The following is a 22,855-nucleotide window of genomic DNA, read 5'->3' as shown; positions in this document are numbered from 1 at the left end:
AGTAGGGCACAACTGCAAACCTATTAAGACATGGCCGTCTACCTAAACTATCAGGTCGGGCACGGAGAGCATTAATCAGAGAAACAGCCAAGAGGCCCATTGTAACTCTGGAGGAGCTGCAGAGATCCATAGCTCAGGTGGGAGAATCTGTCCACTGGACAACTATTAGTCGTGCACTCCACAAATCTGACCTTTATGGAAGAGTGACAAAGAAGAAAGCCACTGTTGAAAGAAATCCATAAGAAGTCCTGTTTGCAGTTAGCGAGAAGCCATGTGGGGGACACAGCAAACATGTGGAAGAAGGTGCTCTGGTCAGATAAGACCAAAATTGTACTTTGTGGCCTTAAAGCAAAACGCTATGTGTGGCGGAAAACTAACACTGCACATCACCCTGAACCCCATCCCTACCATGAAACATTGTGGTGGCATTATCATGTCGTGGGGATGCTTTTCTATAGCAGGGACAGGGAACTCTACAAAAGTCTACAAAAGACTTGAGACTGGAGCGGAGGTTAACCTCCAACAGGACAACAACCCTAAACATACAGACAGCCAGAGCTACAAAGGAATGGTTTAGATCAAAGCGTATTCATGTGTTAGAATGGCCCAATCAAAGTCCAGGCCTAAATCTAATCAAGAATCCGTGGCAAGACTTAAAAATTGCTGTTCACAGATGCTCGCCATCCAATTTGACAGAGCTTGAGCTATTTTGCAAAGAAGAATGGGAAAAAATTTCACTCTCTAGCTGAGCAAAGTTGGTAGAGACATACCTATAAAGACTGTAGCTGTAATTGCAGCAAAAGGTGGTTCTACAAAGTATTGACTCAGGGGGGCTGAATATAAATGCACGCCACACTTTTCAGATATTTATTTGTTAAAAAATTTTGAAAACCATTTATCATTTTCCTTCCACTTCACAATTATGTGCCACTTTGTATGAATGTATGTTGTATATGCCCGTCCCAAAAAAACAACAATGCTCTGCGCTTAGTACAATATTCTAGCGGTGTATGTGCGGCACATAAATAATTATATGACTAGTAGCAGCTGCTTAAATAGTAGAACATGTATATAGGCAATAATTAATCAATTAAATTAGATAAATATATAAATACACAATTATAAATATATAAAGTGTCTCTTCAGTATTGCAGCAGCGCTGTGCACCCCAATTATACAGGGTCTCTTTCTTAATCTATTTCAGAAAGAAACTTGACCCTGAGACCCTGTTTAATTGGGGTGCACAGCGCTGCTGCAATACTGAAGAGACACTTTATATATTTATAATTGTGTATTTATATATTTATCTAATTTAATTGATTCATTATTGCCTATATACATGTGCCACTTTGTTGGTTTATCACATAAAATACATTTACGTTTTTGGTTGTAATATGACAAAATGTGGAAAATTTCAAGGGTTATGAATACTTTTTCAAGACACTGTGTATTAAAAGAACAAATTTTAAGGAGTGGAAACTGCATTTAATTTCGACAAACTCCCCTGCTATATTTTTACACTTAGCCCAGCGTTTAATGTCTGAAAAGCTTTGGCATAGAAAGATTTGTCAGTACGCCTGAACCATCCTAGGACAGCCTGCTTCGCTCCTTAACCCGCTGAAGACTTCAACTCTTCTGTGCTGGTCAAAAGTGGAAAGCTGTCTTGGTACCCAGCGTGCGCTAACTTTTCAAAAATTCATATGTTTGTGAATGATTGTGTTCAAGCACAGTACAGTGATGAGACGCATGTGGGAACAGCAAAGTCTTTTTGTAAATTTCCCTGGGTTTTGCGCCTTCGTTCACAAGAAACGTCATCACCACGCGCTGTTCCATACACGCACTAACACTGTTGTCTGCCTTCTTGATTAATGGTCTCTGGACTGCCTCGTGACATGTGCGCCTATCAGTAATAGGACACACTTGCCACTTACTACTGGGTGTAGTCCCACCACACTAGCATCCCTTTTTATACCTGTAAAATTACCCCCCCCCCCCATACAAAATTTTAGATTGTGCATAAGATTGAGATATTGCACAAATGGTTACAATTAAATTACTACAGGAGCTGTTTATTGCTGAACTGTATGTGCTAGCTTTAGGAATGTTGTGATTAATCCCTTCTGCTGAGCTTCTTGGCTAATTTTAATAGCTATGAACTATATAAAGGTATGTGATAAGTGTTACAAATTTGTCTTTTGATTGAAAGTCAAAATCATTGTTTCGGACCATCATTGTGCTGCTTTGATCCCACACCACTCAAATCCTTTTGCTTACTGCAGAATTAATATAGAAGCAAGAAAATCCCCAAAGCTTTCCCGAGCCACTCAAGAAATTACCAGGTCTCCTCGCTTACCTATACGAAAACCATCAATTGGGTCACCAAGCCTAACTCGCAGAGAGTTTCCTCTGGAAGACATTACTCAGGTGAGACCTGCCTTTAATCTTTTTGTATTTAGAAGACTGACAGATTCACACTAAGTTTCAGTAAGGGCTATTCTTACTAGATATGTAATTCTTGAAATTCTTCAGTGCCTCTAAAGGAAAGGCATGCTAGCCAAGGTCATTTCCATTCAACACCGAATCCCCCATCAAGCAAGAAGGTAATTAGAAACATTTCATGCTATGTTTAAGATGCCTATATTTTATTTTGCAGCATAACTATCTTGCTCAGGTCACATCCAACATATGGGGAACCAAGTTCAAAATTGTAGGATTGGCAGCTTTCTTACCAGCTAATCTTGGGGCGGGTAAGTTCTTATACAGATTTAAAGGTCTTTGTAGAAAACGAATGTAAGAAATGTAAAATCAGCTGTTGTGAGAAGATGTTTTGTGGCACTAAGAACTGTTCTGTATTTTGCATGAGCAGTTCTTTTATTTTTAATCAACAAATTTTTTTTATCAATTTTTGACAATACAAATACGCTACTACAGAAAAGTTTCTGATACCAAAATCAAAAACAAAATAAACATATAAAACAATACAAAAACTGACATAGCTTTTCACAGACTAAATGAAATCATTAATGGCAAATACCCATATCTGCCAAAAAACATGTGTTCATACGTATGGACTCCCTGGTCTTGTAGAAACCAGTTGTCAATGACTTTGCATATTCTCAACACTTGCAGGGTATGGATTACTGTATCTTAAACATTCGATAGCTCCCTTCTGACCTTACCCTCCATCCACCTTATTTTTTTTTTCACTGCTTACCCCTGTATGCATGAGCAATTCTTAAAGTTAACCTGTGCTTTACCCATAGAGAACAAATGCCTATGCCCCCTACTGCATATATTTGTCTTCCTTGGTAATACTTGGTATCTTCCATATGACACATGCTGGTGTTTAGCGATTTGAATACTCAGAAAGTGCATGGTCACAGGGCTGGGGTAAAGAGTCCTTAGCTCTGTGTGATCTCCAGCTGGAATAAACTTAGAGCTTTACACAGGGCTTTTAATTCCCAGCCATAAGGGAAGGCAAGTAAAATATGCTGCGAGGATGAACTTTAAATTAAACCTGTTGCTTAATGCCTCTTTCACACTGATCCGCTGGTGCAGTGCCGCATACCCATGGTTTTCATGTAATTTACCTGTGCTTTGCCAAAGACTTTGTTGGATTGAGTGGTTTTGGTGCCTTTTCTAAAAGTGCACCAAAAGTCCTGGACTTTTGGTGCACTTTCAGATAATGCACCAAAACCGGTGTAAAAAAAAAAATCCATGTACAAATGAATCAATGTGCAATATTTGATCATGTGCACCAATATGTGAACTAAACAGTAAAGTCCATAATACATCATGTCTATTTAACCACTTGCCGACTGCTGCATGTACATATACGTCCCTTTTTTGGGGGCGGGTATCGTTGTTATGGCAGCAGCTAGCTGCCATAACCCCGGTATCCCCGTGTTCAGCCATCGGTCAGCCACAAGATAAAAGTGGTCTCTGCGGCGGATTCGCTGCTAGATCACTTTTATCTGTGGTGGGAGAGGCGGCCCCCCCTCCCGCTGCGATCCGGTGTCCTCCGCCGCTGCCGACGGCTCCGGTAAGCAGCGGAGGCGATCGCGTCTGTCTCCTGGGCTGACATGGAGACGAGTAAGGGGAAGATGCCCCCCACCCGTCTCCATGACACTGCAGGGCGGAAGCGACGTCCTAACGTCACTTCCGCCCATACCTTTTAAAGGCACATTTTTTCAGTGTCATTTTTTTCAAATGACAACATTTTTTTTTTAATTGCATTTAAGTCAAAATATGAGATCTGAGGACTTTTTGACCCCAGATCTCATATTTAAGAGGACCTGTCATGCTTTTTTTGATTACAAGGGATGGTTACATTCCTTGTAATAGGAATAAAAGTGACCCAATTTTTTTTTTTTTTTAAAGTGTAAAAATAAATAAAATCAAGTAAAATAAGAAAAAAAAAAATGTTAAATGCCCCGTCCAAGCTCGCGCGCAGAAGCGAACGCATACATGAGTAGCGCCCGCATATGAAAACGGTGGTCAAACCACACATGTGAGGTATCGCCGCGATCAGTAGAGTGAGAGCAATAATTCTAGCTCTAGACCTCCTCTGTAACGTAAAACATGCAACCTGTAGAATTTTTTAAATGTCGCCTATTGAGATTTTTGAGGGTAAAAGTTTGATGCCATTCCACGAGCGGGCGCAATTTTGAAGCGAGACATGTTGGGTATCAATTTACTCGGCGTAACATTATCTTTCACAATATAAAAAAAAAATTGAGCTAACTTTACTGTTGTCTTATTTTTTTTATTCAAAAAAGTGATTTTTTTTCCAATAAAAGTGCACCTGTAAGACCGCTGCACAAATACGGCGTGAAAAAAAAGTATTGTGATGACCGCCATTTTATTCTCTAGGGTGTTAGGGGAAACAAATATATAATTTTTGGGGATTCTAAGTAATTTTCTAGCAAAAAAAACTGTTTTAAACATGCAAACACCAAAATCTCAAAACGAGGCTGGTCTTTAAGTGGTTAAAAAAAGTTCATATGAATATTCAGGGTGATAAACTGCTTGGTGCTTGTGGAAAAATGCAGCTTTAAAGTGCTCCAGTGCTTAAATGTGCTCCTTATATTGAAAGGGTAGCCTCTTGCCAGATAACGTGGATCTCGAATTACAGATCTCAAACAAGCACACCCTGCATCTCCACGGTGGATTATTATTTCAATGGTAAAATAATCCTGATGTGGCACTATTGATGGTGGATGGTGCTCACCACACAAGCATGTATAGGATTTAAATAGGGAGAAGCATCATAGTGTAAAAGAATTAAGATGAGCTTTATACCAGGCACTTTTGCCCCTTCCTGCCCAGGACAATAATTAGCTTTCAGTGCTGTCGTATTTTGAACGACAATTGCGTAGTCATGCTACACTGTACCCAAACGAAATTTTTATAATTTTCTTCGCACAAATAGAGCTTTCTTTTGGTGGTATTTGATCACCACTGTGGTTTTTATTTTTTGCTAAACAAACTAAAAAATTTTTGAAAAAAAAAAGTTTTTCTTCATTTCAGTTATAAAATTTAGTTTTCTCCTTCACTGATGATGTGGCACTGATGAGTTGGCACTGATATGTAGAATTTATGGGCACTGATATGCAGCACTGATGGGCAGTGATAGGCGGCACTTATGGGCACTAATAGGCTGCACTGATTGGCGCTGACAGGTGGCTGTGATTGGGGCTGACAGGTGGCTGTGATTGGGGCTGACAGGTGGCTGTGATTGGGGCTGACAGGTGGCTGTGATTGGGGCTGACAGGTGGCTGTGATTGGGGCTGACAGGTGGCTGTGATTGGGGCTGACAGGTGGCTGTGATTGGGGCTGACAGGTGGCTGTGATTGGGGCTGACAGGTGGCTGTGATTGGGGCTGACAGGTGGCTGTGATTGGGGCTGACAGGTGGCTGTGATTGGCGCTGACAGGCGGCTGTGATTGGCGCTGACAGGCGGCTGTGATTGGCATTGACAGGTGGCACTGATGGGCAGCACTGATGATGAGGTACTGATGAGATTCTGACAGGTGTTACTGTAGGGCACTGGCACTGTGGTGGGCACTAATTGGCACTGATTGGCACTTTATTGGGCACTGACAGGCGATCCTTAGGGGGCACTAACTGGCAGCTGATGGGCACCTTTTTGGCAGCTGTGGTGGCACATCTGATGGGGCTGTGCTGATAATCAATGTGCTGATTATCAGCACAGACCCCCCCCCCCGACAGGGAGAGCCATCGATTGGCTCTCCCTGTCAGCGCAAACTGAGGAATGCCGTTTACCGGCACTTCCTGGTTCACGCGATGATCAGCTGTCAGTCACAGATGATCACGTGTTAAGAAGCCTCTGTCAAAGGCTTACCACAATCGGAGATGTGGCGTGTCAGACTGATATGCCACACTCGCGATTGCCGCAGGTGCGCGCCGGCATGTTATCCTGCTGGACATCATATGACGCCCAGTCAGGATAACAGAACCACTTCCCGGCCGTCATTCTGCTATAGGCCGGGCGGGAAGTGGTTAAAAGATCAAAACGATCACTTACAAAGAGGCAATGAATCATAAGCTGTGTATAAAACCAGCCAGCCGCTTTGTCATCCGTCTTGCCGGTCGCGATGTCGCACACAAACTCCGGCTGACGCGTCTTCCCACAAATGACATCCTCTGGTATTGGATCCACGTTATCTGGTAAGGTGATACTCTTTCAATGTAAGGAACACATTTGAGCATTGGATCGCTTTGAAGCTGGATTTTTTCCATAAGCACCGAGCACTTTATCAACTTGCATATTCACATTTAAGTGCTGGCATGCAGAGGGGTGTGTCTTTGGATCGACTTTTATCAAGGAAGCAACTGATGGATACAGCACCAATCTTCCTTAGTGGAAGAAGCCTAAGGAACAGACTGCAAAGTCCTCTCTCTTCTATCTGTTAAGAAATTTCCCTTACATTTACTCACTTCCACGCTCACCACATCGAGACCCCCAAAGCTTGATACTCAGTTAACCTGCAAGGTCTGGTGCTTGAATTATGACAAATCCTCAGACACACCTATAAGCTCAACATGAAGTTGCACCCCAACTTTCCAAGCTTTGAGGACACTTGGTCAGCTTGAATCACCGCCACTTAGAAGTAGCAGGTAAAATCCCAGGGTTTCCAACGCTTTTCTCTGGGGCCCCTACACTATGAGTTTATGGACGTACCCTTTAACCTCTTGTCTGCACTTCAGGTGTTCGCCAAGATCCTGACACCAGCATTGTCCTTACTGTGCGCTCGAGGAATACCGATTGTGGGATAAACAACCAACCTCCTGTCAAGGGAACAGTTGGCGTAGGCTTTATCTGACAGCATGGCCTTGACTGTCTAGATGTTACAGGTCCATTCCAGGACACAGCTTAGACAAGAGTGTTTCCTTCACAGGAGAAACTGCAGATTTCCCCATCTCAGATTTTAGCTCTCCAGTCCAGGGTTCATCCAACTCTCTGCTTTTGTATGAAAATCTTGGGCCTTATGGTAGCCTCCTTTTGAATCAGTCCCAATTGCCCAGTTTCTCTGTAGAGCTCCACGATGCAACATACAGTATCTCACAAAAGTGAGTACATCCCTCACATTTTTGTAAATATTTTATTATATCTTTTCATTTGACAACACTGAACAATTGACACTTTGCTACAATGTAAAATAGTGAGTGTACAGCTTGTATAACAGTGTAAATTTGTCCCCTCAAAATAACTAAACACACAGCTATTAATGTCTAAACCGCTGGCATCAAAAGTGAGTACACCCCTAAGTAAAAATGACCAAATTGGGCCCATTTAGCCATTTTCCCTCCCCATGTCATGTGACTCGTTAGTGTTACAAGGTTTCAGGTGTGAATGGGGAGCAGGTATTTTAAATTTGGTGTTATCGCTCTCACTCTCTTACTGGTCACTGGAAGTTCAACATGGCACCTCATGGCAAAGAACTCTCTGAGGATCTGAAAAAAAGAATTGCTGCTCTACATAAAGATGGCCTAGGCCAGTGATGGCGAACCTTGGCACCCCAGATGTTTTGGAACTACATTTCCCATGATGCTCATGCAATCTGCAGAGTAGTTGAGCATCATGAAAATGTAGTTTCAAAATATCTGGGGTGCCAAGGTTCGCCATCACTGGCCTAAGCTATAAGAAGATTGCCAAGACCCTGAAACTGAGCTACAGCACAGTGGCCAAGACCATACAGCGGTTTAACAGGACAGGTTCCACTCAGAATAGGCCTTGCCATGGTCGACCAAAGAAGTTGAGTGCATGTGCTCAGCTTCATGTCCAGAGGTAGTCTTTGGGAAATAGAAATATGAGTGCTGCCAGCATTGCTGCAGAGGTTGAAGGGGTGGGGGGGGGTCAGCCTGTCAGTGCTCAGACCCGACGCCGCACATTGCATCAAATTGGTCTGCATGGCTGTCGTCCCAGATGGAAGCCTCTTCTAAAGATGATGCACAAGAAAGCCTGAAAACAGTTTGCTAAAGACAAGCAGACTAAGGACATGGAGTACTGGAACCATATCCCGTGGACTGATGAGACCAAGATAAACTTATTTGGTTCAGATGGTATCAAGCGTGTGTGGCGGCAACCAGGTGAGGAGTACAAAGACAAGTGTGTCGTGCTTACCGTCAAGCATGGTGGTGGGAGTGTCATGGTCTGGGGCTGCATGAGAGCCACAGGCACTAGGGAGCTACAGTTCATTGAGGTAACAATGAATGCCAACATGTACTGTTACATACTGAAGCAGAGCATGATCCCCTCCCTTCGGAGACTGGGCCGCAGGGCAGTATTCCAACATAACGACCCCATACACACCTCCAAGACGACCACTGCCTTGCTAAAGAAGCTGAGGGTAAAGGTGATGGGACTGGCCAGGCATGTCTCCAGACCTAAACCCTATTGAGCATCTGTGGGGCATCCTCAAACGGAAGGTCTCTAACATCCACCAGCTCAGTGATGTTGTCATGAAGGAGTGGAAGAGGACTCCAGTGGCAGCCTGTGAAGCTCTGGTGAACTCCATGCCCAAGAGGGTTAAGGCAGTGCTGGAAAATAATGGTCGCCACACAAAATATTGACACTTGGGGCCCAATTTGGACTCACTTTTGTTGCCTGCGGTTTAGACATTAATGGCTGTGTTTTGAGTTATTTTGAGGGCAACAGCAAATTTACACTGTTATACAAGCTGTACACTCACTACTTTTATGTTGTAGCAAAGTGCCATTTCTTCAGTGTTGTCACATGAAAAGATATAATAAAATATTTACAAAAATGTTAGGGGTGTACTCACTAATATTACTTATGAGACAATTGAGTCCCTGGATTGTCTCTGGAATTAGAGAAGTCCTCCTTCCTGTCCAATAGAAGATCCTCACAATGGCTGGTAGCCTGTCAAATTAAAGAAAAGTCCTGGAAATTCCATCCAACTGCCCTTGAGTGACAGAAGGAATAGTTTTTCATCCCTTGTGGCACAAAGGGCAACAATTGCCCAGCAGGTTTTGTTTTTACTTCTTCAGGGCCAAAACTTCAAGAGTTGCAAGAGGTTGAACTTTTCATGGATATTGGCCTTCTTAAAGCCTTTTTAACTATATAAATGCCACACAGGACAAATCTTTTTTTTCTTTAGCAGTAGTTTTTTAAATAATTGTAAGAATTATTTACTTTAATATATTCAATATGTTTTGTGTTTCGATGTAGTTATTTATAAAACGAGTTTACTACACCTTCAACCAAGACAGATGACCATCTACCTTCCGGAAGTGCGGAAAATTTCAATGGATTATATTAATTTGCCTGTATTTAACACAAATGTTTTCAGTGAGGATGAAGATGACTTACCTGGTGAGTGATGGTTCATAGAAATAAGAAAGGACTATTTAAATGTGTTTTATTTTTGCTTTAAGGATACCAGGAAAATATTAGTACATATCACACCAAAGGCAATCTTGTACAGTTCGTAGTAACCAATCCATTCCAAACGTTCATCTTCCCACAGGTTCCAAGGCAAACTAGATTTTAATTGGCTACTATGAATATTTTGGGACCTATTATTTTTTTAGGCATATACAACATATCTTGGTCATCTATTTATATGGTGTTGTATCCTAGTAATTTGCCTTAGTAAGTTGTCTTTTACCCTCTCCCTTATTGAAACCCAGGTAGTAAAATATTTGCCTTCATCTTTGTTCCTGAACCCTGGCTGCCTCTAGCTCTTACTACACCACTTGGCTTATTCATTTCTATGTCTGGAACTGTACTCCTGTGATGGTTCGGAACAGCTATGAGTATAGACCAGCCATAGGAATGAATTGCCCTGAGAATGTGTAGTAGTGGCTGCATGTGGTCGAATGTTTTTACTGCAAGGGCTTTTCCATGTCAGGAAGGGCCACATAGCGAAGATCTCAGGAGCAGGGATGAAGCTAAGTATTTTACAATCTGGGCTTCACTGATTAGTGTGGGGTGGAATGTTAAGGGGCAGCTTCACTAAAAATGAATTTTTCTGTTGAGGTATCATTTATTTGGGTTCCACTTTTGTTCCTTCAAGCATCTTTATTATGTTAGCTAGGATTTGGAATCAACCTTTTAATTAGATGATAAAATTAATTTAGATATTCTTTCCATTTCCTAAATCAATATTTTCATTTTCTTCAGCAACTGGAACTTCTGGGACACCTGAAAACAACCCCCCTTGCACTGTGAATATCCCCATTGCACCAATTCATAGCTCTGCTCAAGCTATGTCACCAACTCAAAGCATAGGCTTGGTTCAGTCTTTGTTAGCCAATCAAAATGTACAACTAGATGTCTTGGCCAATCAAATGGTAGCTCCTGCTCCTCCGGATCATCCAGTAGAAAATGCTATTCAGTATCCAGCACCAAATAGATATTCCAATCCAGGACAGGTCATATTTGGTGGAGTTGAAATGGGACGCATGTTACAACCCACTCATCCTCCTTTACCACACCCATCACAGGCTACTGTTCAGATGCCGCCTGTTGAAAACATTGAAAGAGACCATGAGCATCCTCAAAAGCCAAAACCATTACGTCCAATCCCCCAGTTTGCAGAAGGAGATGCTGTTGTTTTCACCACTGTTCAAGAAATGCAAATAAACAAACTCAACCCTCCACCTCCATATCCAGGAACTATACCAGCTCCTCCAACTTCAGCTGCACCTCCACCACCAATCCCTCAACCTCCTTTGGACCTCTGCCTCAAGAAGGGAGACTTTTCTCTCTTCACAAGTGGACACTACCAAACCCCATTGGGATATGAGCGTATAACAACATTTGATAGTAGTGGGAATGTAGAAGAAGTGTGTAGACCACGGACACGGATGCTCTGCACACAGAACACCTATACTCTTCCAGGCCCAGGAAGTTCTGCAACCTTAAGGGTTTCTGCAACAGAAAAAAAGATTAAGCAACCATGCACCAGTGCCACATTAAATAGGTTGACTGTTCCACGTTATTCTATACCACCTGGGGATCCACCACCATATCCTGAGATTGCAGCACAGCTTGCTCAAGGAAGAATTGCTTCTCAGAGAATAGACAGCAGTCTTATTCATGCCACGCTGCGCAGAAATAGTCGTGAAGCAACTCTTAAAATGGCCCAAATGACAGATAATCAAAGAGCAACACTGCAACATCCTCCTAAAACAAAAAGCAATGTTGTACCTGGACAGTATCAACCACGACCGCCCACAGCATTGTACACTTGCAGCCAATGCAGCAGTGGCACTGGAGTAATTAGCAGCAGCATCAGTAATCATAGTGGCAATTTCGGCACTAGTACCATAGGAGCAGGAAATATCCGTCCTGAATTATCAACAGCTTGTGGTCCACAGCAGAGTACTGTTATTGTTCACTCTGCCAGCACAGCCCCTTTAGCATCTCAGTCTTCATATAATTTATTAAGTCCCTCTGAAAGCTGTCGAGACAGGACAGACTATATTAATTCTGCTTTTACAGAAGATGAATCAGTTTCCCAACACTGCACAGTAGAAAAGCCAACCAGGCATTTAAATCTGACTGAGACAGGCCTTACAATAAAGCGGCCCCCACCATACCAGTGGGACCCACTGGTGAGTGAAGATGTATGGGTTCCCCAAGAAAGGACAGCTCATAATACATTGCCAATGCCCCAGAGACCACCCCCCCTAATCCTTGGACAAGGTCAGCATTTAGATATGTCTCGTGTGCCATTTATTTCCCCTAAGTCACCCACCAGCCCTATTTCAACATTCCAGACAAATTATGGAGTTGGGATGCCATATAGCAGTGGTTATAATGTCCCACCTTCTCTCCAGAAAATACCGAAACCTTGCTCTCCAAAGGAAGCTTTACCTCCAGCACAGTTTGTGCAGCAAGAGCCCACTATAGTAGTACAGCCAGCATACCCACCCAATTTGCCTTGCTGTCCCTTGCCACCAATGTATCCAGGAAGTAGTAATTGCAATGGGTTGCAACTTCCTCCAGTGGCACTACACCCATGGAACACATACAGCCCATGCCCTCCAGCGCTGAGTTCACAGTCTACATTAACACCGAAACCTCATTTAGTGCCAGAGAAGCCTGTCATGTCTCCATCTCAGCCAGAGATGCAAAATAATGTGGGCAGTGAAGTCATGGTGGAAACTACAGATAACTTCCAGGAAGTTCTGTCATTAACAGAGAGCCCTGTAGCTCAGAGAACTGACAAATTTCCTAAAAAAAACAGAAAACGTTTAGATAGCAGAGCGGAAGAAGGAAATGTTCAGGCTATCACTGAAGGCAAGGTGAAAAAAGAAGCAAAGACCCTGAGTGACTTTAACTCTCTCATAGCCAGTCCTAGGCTTGGAAGAGAAAAAAAGAAGGTTAAAAGTCAAAAAGATCAGCTGAAATCCAAAAAGCTAAATAAGACAAATGAGTTTCAGGATAGTTCAGAAAGTGAACCTGAACTCTTTATTAGTGGGGATGAGCTGATGAACCAGAGTCAGAGCAATAAGAAGGGATGGAAAACCAAGAGGAACCTTAGGACTGCTAGTGACCTGGATGAGTTTAAATGTCGGAAAGCTAATGACAAAGATGATGGTAGGTTGGGAAGCCAAGGATTTGTCTACGTCATGGCAAACAAACAGCCTTTATGGAATGAGGCCACACAAGTATACCAGTTGGACTTTGGAGGTAGAGTGACTCAGGAATCTGCAAAAAACTTTCAAATAGAGCTTGAAGGTAGACAGGTATGGTAAATTTTTTGTTTAACATTTCTTTAACAGTGTCATTTATTTTAATCTTTTATTTTTATGAATGTAGTATATATATATATATATATATATATATATATATATATATATATATATATACTGTCTATTCAAATATTGCAGTATATCCCTTACATTGTACTTGTGTTTTTGTAAGAAACGTGAAGGAGTAGACAGAAATAGATACTGTATACATCTGTGTACATCTGACACAACCTATTTCATCCAGTTAAATCAAGCCAGTCTGTAAACATTAATGGCCCACCTCTTTCCTGCTTCTTGTTGTCCTTAAGGTGCTCATTAACAATTCTGCAAGCTGAAATTTTTTTTTTTTTTTTTTTTTTTTTTTTTTTTTTGTGATTGTTATAAACAGATGATTCACGTTCTGCATCCATTTCAAATTTGCATGTTTCCTAGGCTATCGTACCATTCGCCTGCAGGGTTGAACTGCTAAAAAAATGTCATGTGTGCATTCCTTTCGCTAACAAAAAACATTGCATGCTCTGATCAAATGCTGGTTTTCCAGCGTGACCTTTTGACAGAAGCTGATTGTTAGACCAGCTTCTGATGGACATATCGAAAGTCGGCCGGTTGCTGCTGAACTGGCTTTAGGCTAGTTTACAATTTACCTATGAGGTGAGCAATAAGCATATTTGTCTAAAGGTGAGTCTTAGAAAACACTACAACTCCGCTCTATTCCTTTCCATCAATTTTTTTTTTGGACAAAAGCTCAGAGATACTCTGTGTTCAAGTATTTTATTTTCTGTGCACTGGACTTGTCTGTTAGTATTCTTTTAGCAATGTTTTCTTATGACAGTTGATTCCTGTCAAACTAGCTAAGCAGGTCCTGTAAGGTGGTGGCAGAACACACTTCTCCTTGATGATTGCTACAGGGCATTGCTAATGAAGAAGCTGGGGAGGCCTGTTTCAGTAAAACATGGTCATCTATAGCGGGGGTCTCCAAACTATGGCCCATGGGACGCATTCAGCCCACTGCAAGATTTTGTTTTCCTGGAGCAAAAATATCCCAGCTGGTTTGCAGTGGATGCACTGATGCACATGGTGCATTCACTACCAGCCAGACTGGTGCATTAGATAGATAAAAGGGGATATTGCGAGCCACAATGGTATATTGCCTCAAATGTGGAAATCACCTAGCTGCCCGCACAGAACATGTTTCATATGCCGTGCAATACAATGTATACAAAAGATACGCTGCGCTAAGGTGAAAATATCAATCTGGAGATTATTAATGCATATGAGGTATACTGAAAATACCGCATAAGCAGCTTATCCAGCCACAGCAAGGCACAAAGGATATATATAAAAACCAAGTGATTTAAAAGTGCAATGTGCAAATAATATACTACATGTATACCATTAGAATGAGAGTAACGATTACTGAACTACTACCTGTATATATAATGGATGAAAAAATCATTTATATAGTCTGAAATTTACTGTGAAAAAAAAAAAAAAAAAAAAATATATATATATATATATATATATATATATATATATATATAAATAAATATATCACAGTGATAAGGGCAAAATACAACAAAGTGCCAAGTGCCACACAATGAGTGTGAATATCAAATCCAAGATGTGGTACGTGATTATTAAAGTCCAATATATGAAAGAAATGCACATAAAGTCCATAAAAACAGTTCATAAAAAATGCAACGTGCATGCATTAAGCTTAGTGCTCAGAATTCCATGCTCAAGTGCCATCCAGTGACCCCCCCGGGGACAGCCGCTCACCTCAGAGTGTGCGACTCAGCTGTGAGACTGAGTCTAAAAAAGCTTATGAGCCATCCCACGGCTCAGTGATGGAATCCAGATACAACAGCAGATATACATGTAAAACTTATGTAGGGAGATTTGTTTTCTTTATCATACATCACAGGATACAGAGTTAGACTAATATTCAATACTTACTGTGTTATACGCCATCTCTAAGTGAATGGACACTGGTAGACAAAGTCTTAGACAGGAAGTCTGCCCCTTATATAACCCCTCCCATACAGGAAATACTTCAGTTTTTTTACAAGTGTCTGCAAGATGGATGGGCACGTTTGTTTGAGCTCTCTAGAGCTCCAGGTCTTTGGTCCCAAAACGGTTCTTAAATGAATCAAGGGATTGACTGATCGGAACCTTTTTTAAAAAAGGCTTACATGCTTAAATAAATGTTACCTGAACCTTGCAAAGAAGACGCAAGGTTCCTGCAAGGTTTTGCCTGTAACGCGACCTTTGGGCACTGGACCACTGGTAGTGAAATTTTGGACACCACAGAGCTAAGGCATTCCTGCAGGGTGCTGTACAGGTCCAAGGGAGTGGACCCTAAAATATGAAAGGGCACCCAGTCCTTAAAGGTCCCCCAAGTGACGGAACCCGCCGTGATGGGTGAAGATTGGGCTCTTAGTTTCTAAGGCTGCCCTGCGCCTGGATGGGTAAGTGAAACCCCCTTGTTTACTTATTGTTGGGTGCCCCAGTGATTGTAACAATCTGTCAAACTAGCTAGAGGCTGGACACCTGTGTGCGGTGACCTCGGGGGAGTTTGGGCTAGCTGCGGGTGTTTGCAAGAGTACCTTTTCTTTGTTATTTTGGCTGTTTTTTCCTTAATGGATGCCCTAGGGTGCGCCATTGCGCATCTTGGTTCACCATGCCATGGCACCTGCATTCGCCAGAGTGCATGAGTATTCGCAGCTGTTGGCGGCCATTTTGCATGCATCTTTGCCACAGACCTTGTGTGCACACGGAGCCACGCATGCGCCATAGCCTGATCTTGGTGCATGAAAATTTGTGTCAGTATGAATACGGCCATGTGCGTTCGCCGGGACCGTGCACGTATGTGCAGAGTGTCCCGGCGCACAGCCATCTTATTTAAACAGAGAATGGCTGACATGCGGTGCTTCCAGGGGACAGCTGTGGGACACAGGGCAGCTCTGAACCATTCACTTTCAGCAGTTCCTTACCCGGGTCACGTGAGTCACCAGGTGTTGGTTGGCAGGCTATGGTGCTTAGCAGGATTGTTGCATAGGGCTTGGTGAGCCCTATTAACCACTTCAATACCATGCACTTATACACCTTCCTGCCCAAGCCAATTTTCAGCGCTGTCGCAAATTGAATAACAATTGTGCGGTCATGCTACACTGTACCCAAACACATTTTGTAACATTTTGTTCCCACAAATAGAGCTTTCTTTTGGTGGTATTTGATCACTTCTGCAATTTTTATTTTTTGCGCAACAAATAAAAAAAGACAGAAAATTTTGAAAAAAAAAAGTTTTTCTTTTGTTTCTGTTAAATTTTTTTGTAAAAAAGTATGTTTTCTTCTTCAGTGACGGGCACTGATATGGCTGCACTGACTGGCACTGATGGGCACCGATGAGGTGGCACTGATGATGGGCACTGATAGGCGGCACTGATAGGCGGCACTGATAGGTGGCACTCGTAGGCGGCACTGATGGACACTCGTAGGCGGCACTGATGGGCACTCGTAGGCGGCACTGATGGGCACTCGTAGGCAGCACTGATGGGCACTTGTAGGCGGCACTGATGGGCACTTGTAGGCGGCACTGATGGGCACCCGCAGGCGCCACTGGTGGGCACTCGCAGACGGCACTGGTGGGCACTCGCAGGCGGCACTGAAGGGCACTCGTAGGCGGCACTGATGGGCACTCGTAGGCAGCACTGATGGGCACTCGTAGGGGGCACTGATGGGCGTTCGTAGGCGGCACTGATGGGCGGCACTGATGGACACTGATGGGCGGCACTGATGGACGGCACTGATGGGCGGCACTAATGGGCGGCACTGATGGACACTGATGGGCGGCACTGATGGACACTGATGGGCGGCACTGATGGGTGGCATTGCTGGGCATCACTGATTTTTATTGTGCCATAGAGGTGCCAGTCAGTGCCCATTTGTGGGCACTGATTGGCATATGTTGGGCATTCATTTTCACGTGTGGATGGCCATGGGGGATGTACCTGGCCATCCACATGTTAGGTGCTTCCCTGGTGGTCCTGGCGGCTTCCCTGGTGGTCCAGTGTGGGCATCCGAGGGGGGGCTGCGCTGATAAACAATCAGTGCAGACCCCCCTGTCAGGAGAGCCGCCGATCGGCTCTCCTCTACTCGCGTCTGTCAGATGCGAGTGAGGAAAAGCCGATCAACGGCTCTTCCTGTTTACATCGTGATCAGCCGTGATTGAACACGTGGTAAAGAGCCTCCGCCAGAGGCTCTTTACCGAGATCGGTGTAGCGGTGTGTCAGACTGACACACCGCACCACTGATCACCGCAATGCACACCCGTTATTCTGCAGAACGTCATATGACGCCCAGTCAGGATAACTGAACCACCGCCCGGCCGTCATTCTGGTATAGTGGTTAAAGGGTCTCCCTTCTGGGGTATGTAAATACTAAACCCAGGAACTCCCTTTTTGTGGCTTGCAATGTCTTCAAAAAAGAGGAGCAGAACTAACACTACAGGGAAGGGCACATCTGTGTTGTCAGTAGCTCCTGAGGAGCCTAGTCGAGACCCTAGTGTTGTATCCCCTGAAAGACCAGAGGCTTCCGGGCAGTCTGAGCCGCTGCCCGTCTGGTATGTTTCCTACTGTCAACACTGCTGCTTAAGCCTTTTCGCCAGGGATGATCTGTCCTCAGCTCTAGTCGGATTAGGGAACAGGATTGCTGACATGATTGCCTCCATATCGCAGGGTGGCAAGAAGCATGACAGATCCCCCTCCCCTGATCCTCCTAGCAGGAATGGGTTGATGATGGGAAAGAGCAAAATGTCAAGGATTCTTTTGGAGAGCCTAGCAGATGAGTCTGCTTCTGAGCAATCTGGGCCAGAAGATGTCCAGTTTGTATCGGCCTTTCAGTCGCAGAGGCTTTTGATCCAGACTCTAGAGATGTAAAATTTCCAGAAATTTTGAAGCTCAGAAAAAGACCCTTTTTTTCGTTTTTTTTTTTTGGGGGGGGGGGGATTTTCGGAAAAATTGAAAAAAATGCTACATTAGCACTTTTTTTGTCTTTTTAAGATTGAAAGTCATTCTGTTACTTTAGGAACATAAAATATGACTATGGACAATTTGACTTGGCATAAAATTATCACAACTAGCATAGTAAAAATATAGTGTAGCCAAACAATTATCACAAACAGAATTAACTTTTTTATAATATTTCTTTGTAACAAAGGGAGCAACAATCTCCTGAACTGCTTACTAGTTTATGTGGAACAGCCAAAAAGCCTCCACAAAACCATTTTCAAAACCAAAAGTAACAATTTTTCATATTACCTGTCCACAGTATTAAATAAAAATAAGAACCCCATTCTCATAAAAAGAATTGAAGATGGGGGAAGTGTTAAGAAGAGAGTGGGACTAAGTTTCAATGGACATTTAATCAGAATCATTTTCCGAATTTTTCAGTTTTTTTTCCGGGCCTGCACATCTCTACTCTTACCGAGATGGTTCGTTCTGCCTTTAAGTTACCTCCCACAGAGGTTTCTGAGCTCCCCTGGTCCTCTTTGGGGTCCCTGAGGCCTGCACAGGCTTTCCCTTTGCACCCACTGTTGGAACAGTCGCCGTATGCTGATTGGGAACATCCTGACAGGATTTTCGTTCCTCCTAAGAGGTTTTCAATTTCATATCCTATGGAGGAAAAGTTTGTAAAGAAATGGAGCATGCCAGCTGTAGATGCGACAGTGTCTTCCTTAAACAGAACTTAACTTTTCCGGTGGATAACGCACATGGCTTTAAGGATCCTGTTGACAAGAAACTGGATTTACTATTAAAGGCTTCCTTTTCTTTGGCCGGTTCAGCTATTCAGCTAGCTGTCGCAGCAGTTGGAGTCTGCCAGTCCTTAACCACTTCAATACAGGGCACTTTCCCCCTTCCTCCCCAGGACAATTTTCAGCTTTCAGCGCTGTCACACTTTTAATGTCAATTGCGAGGTCATGCAACACTACTCAAACTAAATTTTTTTTTTATCATTTTCTTCCCTCAAATAAAGCTTTCTTTTGGTGGTATTTGATCACCACTGGGATTTTTATTTTTTGCTAAACAAACTAAAAAAGACCAATGTTTTTGAAAAAAAAAGTTTTTCTTTGTTATAAAACTTTTGTTTTCTCCTTCACTGACGGGCACTGATGAGGCTGCACTGATGAGGCGGCACTGAAAAGGAAACACTAATATGTAGAATTGTTGGGCACTGATATGCTGCACTGATGGGCGTCACTGATTAGCACTGACAGGCAGCACCGATGGGCACTGACGGGCAGCACTAATTATGAGGTACTGATTGGAATCTGTGAAGGGCACTGACAGGTGTTACTGATGGGCTCTGACTGGCACTGATTGGCACTTTGGGGGACACTGACTGGCACTTTGGTGGCCACTGACTGGCAGCTGATGAGCAGTGATTGGCAGATGTGGTGGGCACCTCTGATGGGGCAGAGCTGATAATCAATGCACTGATTATCAGCGCAGACCCCCTCTCTTACAGGAGAGTCACCGATCAGTGGCAGAGTGACACACCACACCACCGATCACCGCGCTGCATGCCCCCCGCGTGCGCGGATTATCCTGCTGGACATCATATGACATCCAGTCAGGATAATTTTAACCACTTTGCGCACATCATTCTGTTATATGGTGGGCGGGAAGTGGTTAAAGGATCAGGTCAGACTGCCTGACAGGCCTAACAAAGAGGATCCTGCTAAAAGCATAGCAGATCTACCTTGAGCACTGTGTTTTGCTGTAGATGCCTTAAAGCAGTGGTTATTAACACTTTCCTCAAATACCCCCAACAGGCCATGTTTTGGGAATAGCTGTGTAAAACACCAAGCCATTGACTCTGATTTAAGCCACCTGTGCAAGATAAAGGAAAACCTGCAAACATGGCCTGTTGGGGGTACTTGAGGACAGTGTTGAGAACCACTGTCTTAAAGGACTCGATACAGCAAGTCTCTCGTATAGCTCTCCTGTCTGTACACATGTGCAGGCTTCTGTGGCTTAAGAACTGGTCAGCTGAACTTCCTTGTATGAAGTTATTGGCAGGTTTCCCCTTCCATGGGGAACGTACGTTTGGTGGTGATTTGGACAAATATATCCAAAAGATTTCTGGAGGGAAAAGCGATCTACTTCCTGTGAAGAGAAGGACCAGGTGTACCTCGTTTAAAACCTCAGGGACCGCTTCCTCAGGTGTCTCAGCGCCAAGGCAGTTCTGCCACCAACAGGGAGCTGGAGCCCAGGGGCAAGCCGCATGGCCTGGACAGTCGCTGTACAGATTGTATCAGTAGCCTTTTGAAACATAAAGTAGAGGCCAAATCTCAGAGGCAGCACCGAACTATCAAATACTGCCAAGCATTAAAAGAGACCTGCTTTATGATCAGTAGTAGGAGTTTTGTGGGTTTTTTCCACTTTCATTCCCTTCTTTGGTATCTTTCAATAGTGGTATGTTTAGAATCCTGAGCTCCATCAGTAGTTGCCCTTGCTGTTTTGTATGTGAAGTGTTGTTTACATAGGCCTATTATGTTGTGTTCAAATAGATCCTTTCTAGTTCTGGATCTATGTCCAGATTGTACAGAACTGCTAGTTAAAGTGTATGTAAACCCTAACTGCTTTTATTTGCTACCTTCTGGTCTGTAAAGTATATGGTATGGTATAATGGTATGTCTAGAATCCTGAGCTCCATCAGTAGTTGCTCTTGCTGTTTTGTATGTAAAGTGTTGTTTACATAGGCCTATTATGTTGTGTTCAAATAGATCCTTTCCAGTTCTGGATCTATGTCCAGATTGTACAGAACTGCTAGTTAAAGTGCTTCTGGTCTGTAAAGTACATACTTTTGTGTTATCTCGTTCTCAGATAAATAGCCCTCTTGGTTGATATCTTGGGACCACAGAACCATTAATCTCTTTGCTGTGTACAGTAGGATAGGTGGGTTTGAGTTGGTTCGCAAAAGAAAACAGTGCAGGGCTGACACCACTCAGTGCACAAAAATGTGCGTTGTCAGCCCACTACAGGACTGAGATGCATTTTTGGCAGCTCGACTGGTATTTTTTTGTACTTGCAGAGTTTTTAAAAGAGAAGTACAGGCAAAAAAAAAAATTCAGAATCATACAGGTGGATGAAGCATCAGTTATGAGCGATCAAACACCACCGATCGCTCGGTTCTCAGGGCTCCCTGAGTAGAGAGCTGGTGGCTGTGAGTGGCTGTCTTCTGGTGCTGTGAGAGTTAGCAGCCGTCCTCTCTTCCATTTATATTGCTCATATTGCTACTCTCTCACAATTCTTCACTTTCTCCCTTAAAGTAATTGTAAACCTTCATGTTTTATGCTTTTTAAATAATAAACATGTTATACTTACCTGCTCTGTGCAAAACCATTGCACTAGCTGCCCTGATCCTCCTCTTCAGGTGTCAAGTGCTCCTGGCTGCTCCTCCTTCAGTGAGTGCCACCACAGAAAAACGCTTCTTATGGGAGCACTAGTGCGTGCTCGATCCTGAGCTGCATTGGTTGTATCTATAGACAGAGATGGCATGGCTTGGCCCCACTCCCTCCTCATAGGATTTGTTTGACAATCTGCTGTGTGAGGAAGGATCCACTGCTCTGGGGCACAGCGCTGGATTTTGATCAGGTAAGTATAAGGGGGGGATCCTGTTGCACAGAAGGTTTTTTTAGCCTAATGCATAGAATGCATTAAGGTAAAAAGCCTTGAGCCTTTAGAAACATTTTAATCTGTCCAAAAAAACGTTTTTGGTTTTAGATAGCTTTTAAATCTTACGAACTAACGTTTGGAACTCTTATTTACGTTTTTTTTTTTGGCAGGTAATGCAGTTTGGAAGGATCGATGGCAATGCCTACATTTTGGACTTTCAGTATCCCTTTTCAGCCGTCCAAGCCTTTGCAGTTGCTCTGGCTAATGTGACTCAGCGTCTCAAATGAGTCCAGTATGGGCTACTACGTGGACATGTCATCTGTTCTTTGAACAGTGGATAAACCAATATTTTAGTAACATAAACAGAACAAGCGGTGAAGCATTTCAACTGGAAACAAGACATGACTGCCTATGTGAAGGCACTCTGTGTGTATTTTTTTTTTTTTTTCGTTTTTTTTACATGCAATATAGCTGAGGATGGTTGAACGGGAGCCATTTCATGCTACGGTGGGAACGTGGCTTTTGACTTGTATTGATGGTTATGTTCTGTTGTGTTTGGTGCAATAGATGTTAGAATATTACGTGGAAAAACTGCCTTATTTATAATAATATTATTTTTGAAAGCCGTAAACTATGTTGTTCATTGATCTTTTTTGGTTTGGAAAAAAAATCACAAAATTAAATGCAACTAAACAATATTTTTAATACTTGAATGCATAAAACAATGGGTACTGAAGGTTGTATAAATATCCTTACAGGTGAGTTTTAGGGTGTTTCTATAACCTGTGAGTTCTGTTAACATTTATTTGTATAAATGCTAGTATTTCGGTATGTGAAAATGTGCTACATTTTAAAACTTTTTGACAAGATGCATTTTTAATTAGATTAGAAAACAACTTTAACAATCATAGGTATGTGGAGACATCATGA

General features: G+C 43.0%; 1 protein-coding gene across 1 annotated transcript in view; it reads left to right on the top strand.

Moving 5' to 3' along the window:
- Positions 1–22,623, top strand: part of TULP4 (TUB like protein 4) — a 276,431-nt gene extending 253,808 nt beyond the window's left edge. The window contains exons 11-15 of the mRNA XM_073627891.1: positions 2,280–2,424; positions 2,654–2,747; positions 9,715–9,858; positions 10,669–13,241; positions 22,096–22,623. Of these exons, the coding sequence (XP_073483992.1) occupies positions 2,280–2,424; positions 2,654–2,747; positions 9,715–9,858; positions 10,669–13,241; positions 22,096–22,212 (3,073 nt within the window). The 3' untranslated portion in view covers positions 22,213–22,623. The remainder of the gene's footprint in view (positions 1–2,279; positions 2,425–2,653; positions 2,748–9,714; positions 9,859–10,668; positions 13,242–22,095) is intronic.
- Positions 22,624–22,855: the final 232 nt, after the last annotated feature.

Source organism: Aquarana catesbeiana, linkage group LG04, assembly GCF_042186555.1.
Source record: "Aquarana catesbeiana isolate 2022-GZ linkage group LG04, ASM4218655v1, whole genome shotgun sequence".
NCBI lineage: Eukaryota > Metazoa > Chordata > Amphibia > Anura > Ranidae > Aquarana > Aquarana catesbeiana.
The sequence above is the reverse complement of the archived record's forward strand: the minus strand, read 5'-3'. Positions and strand labels throughout refer to the sequence as shown.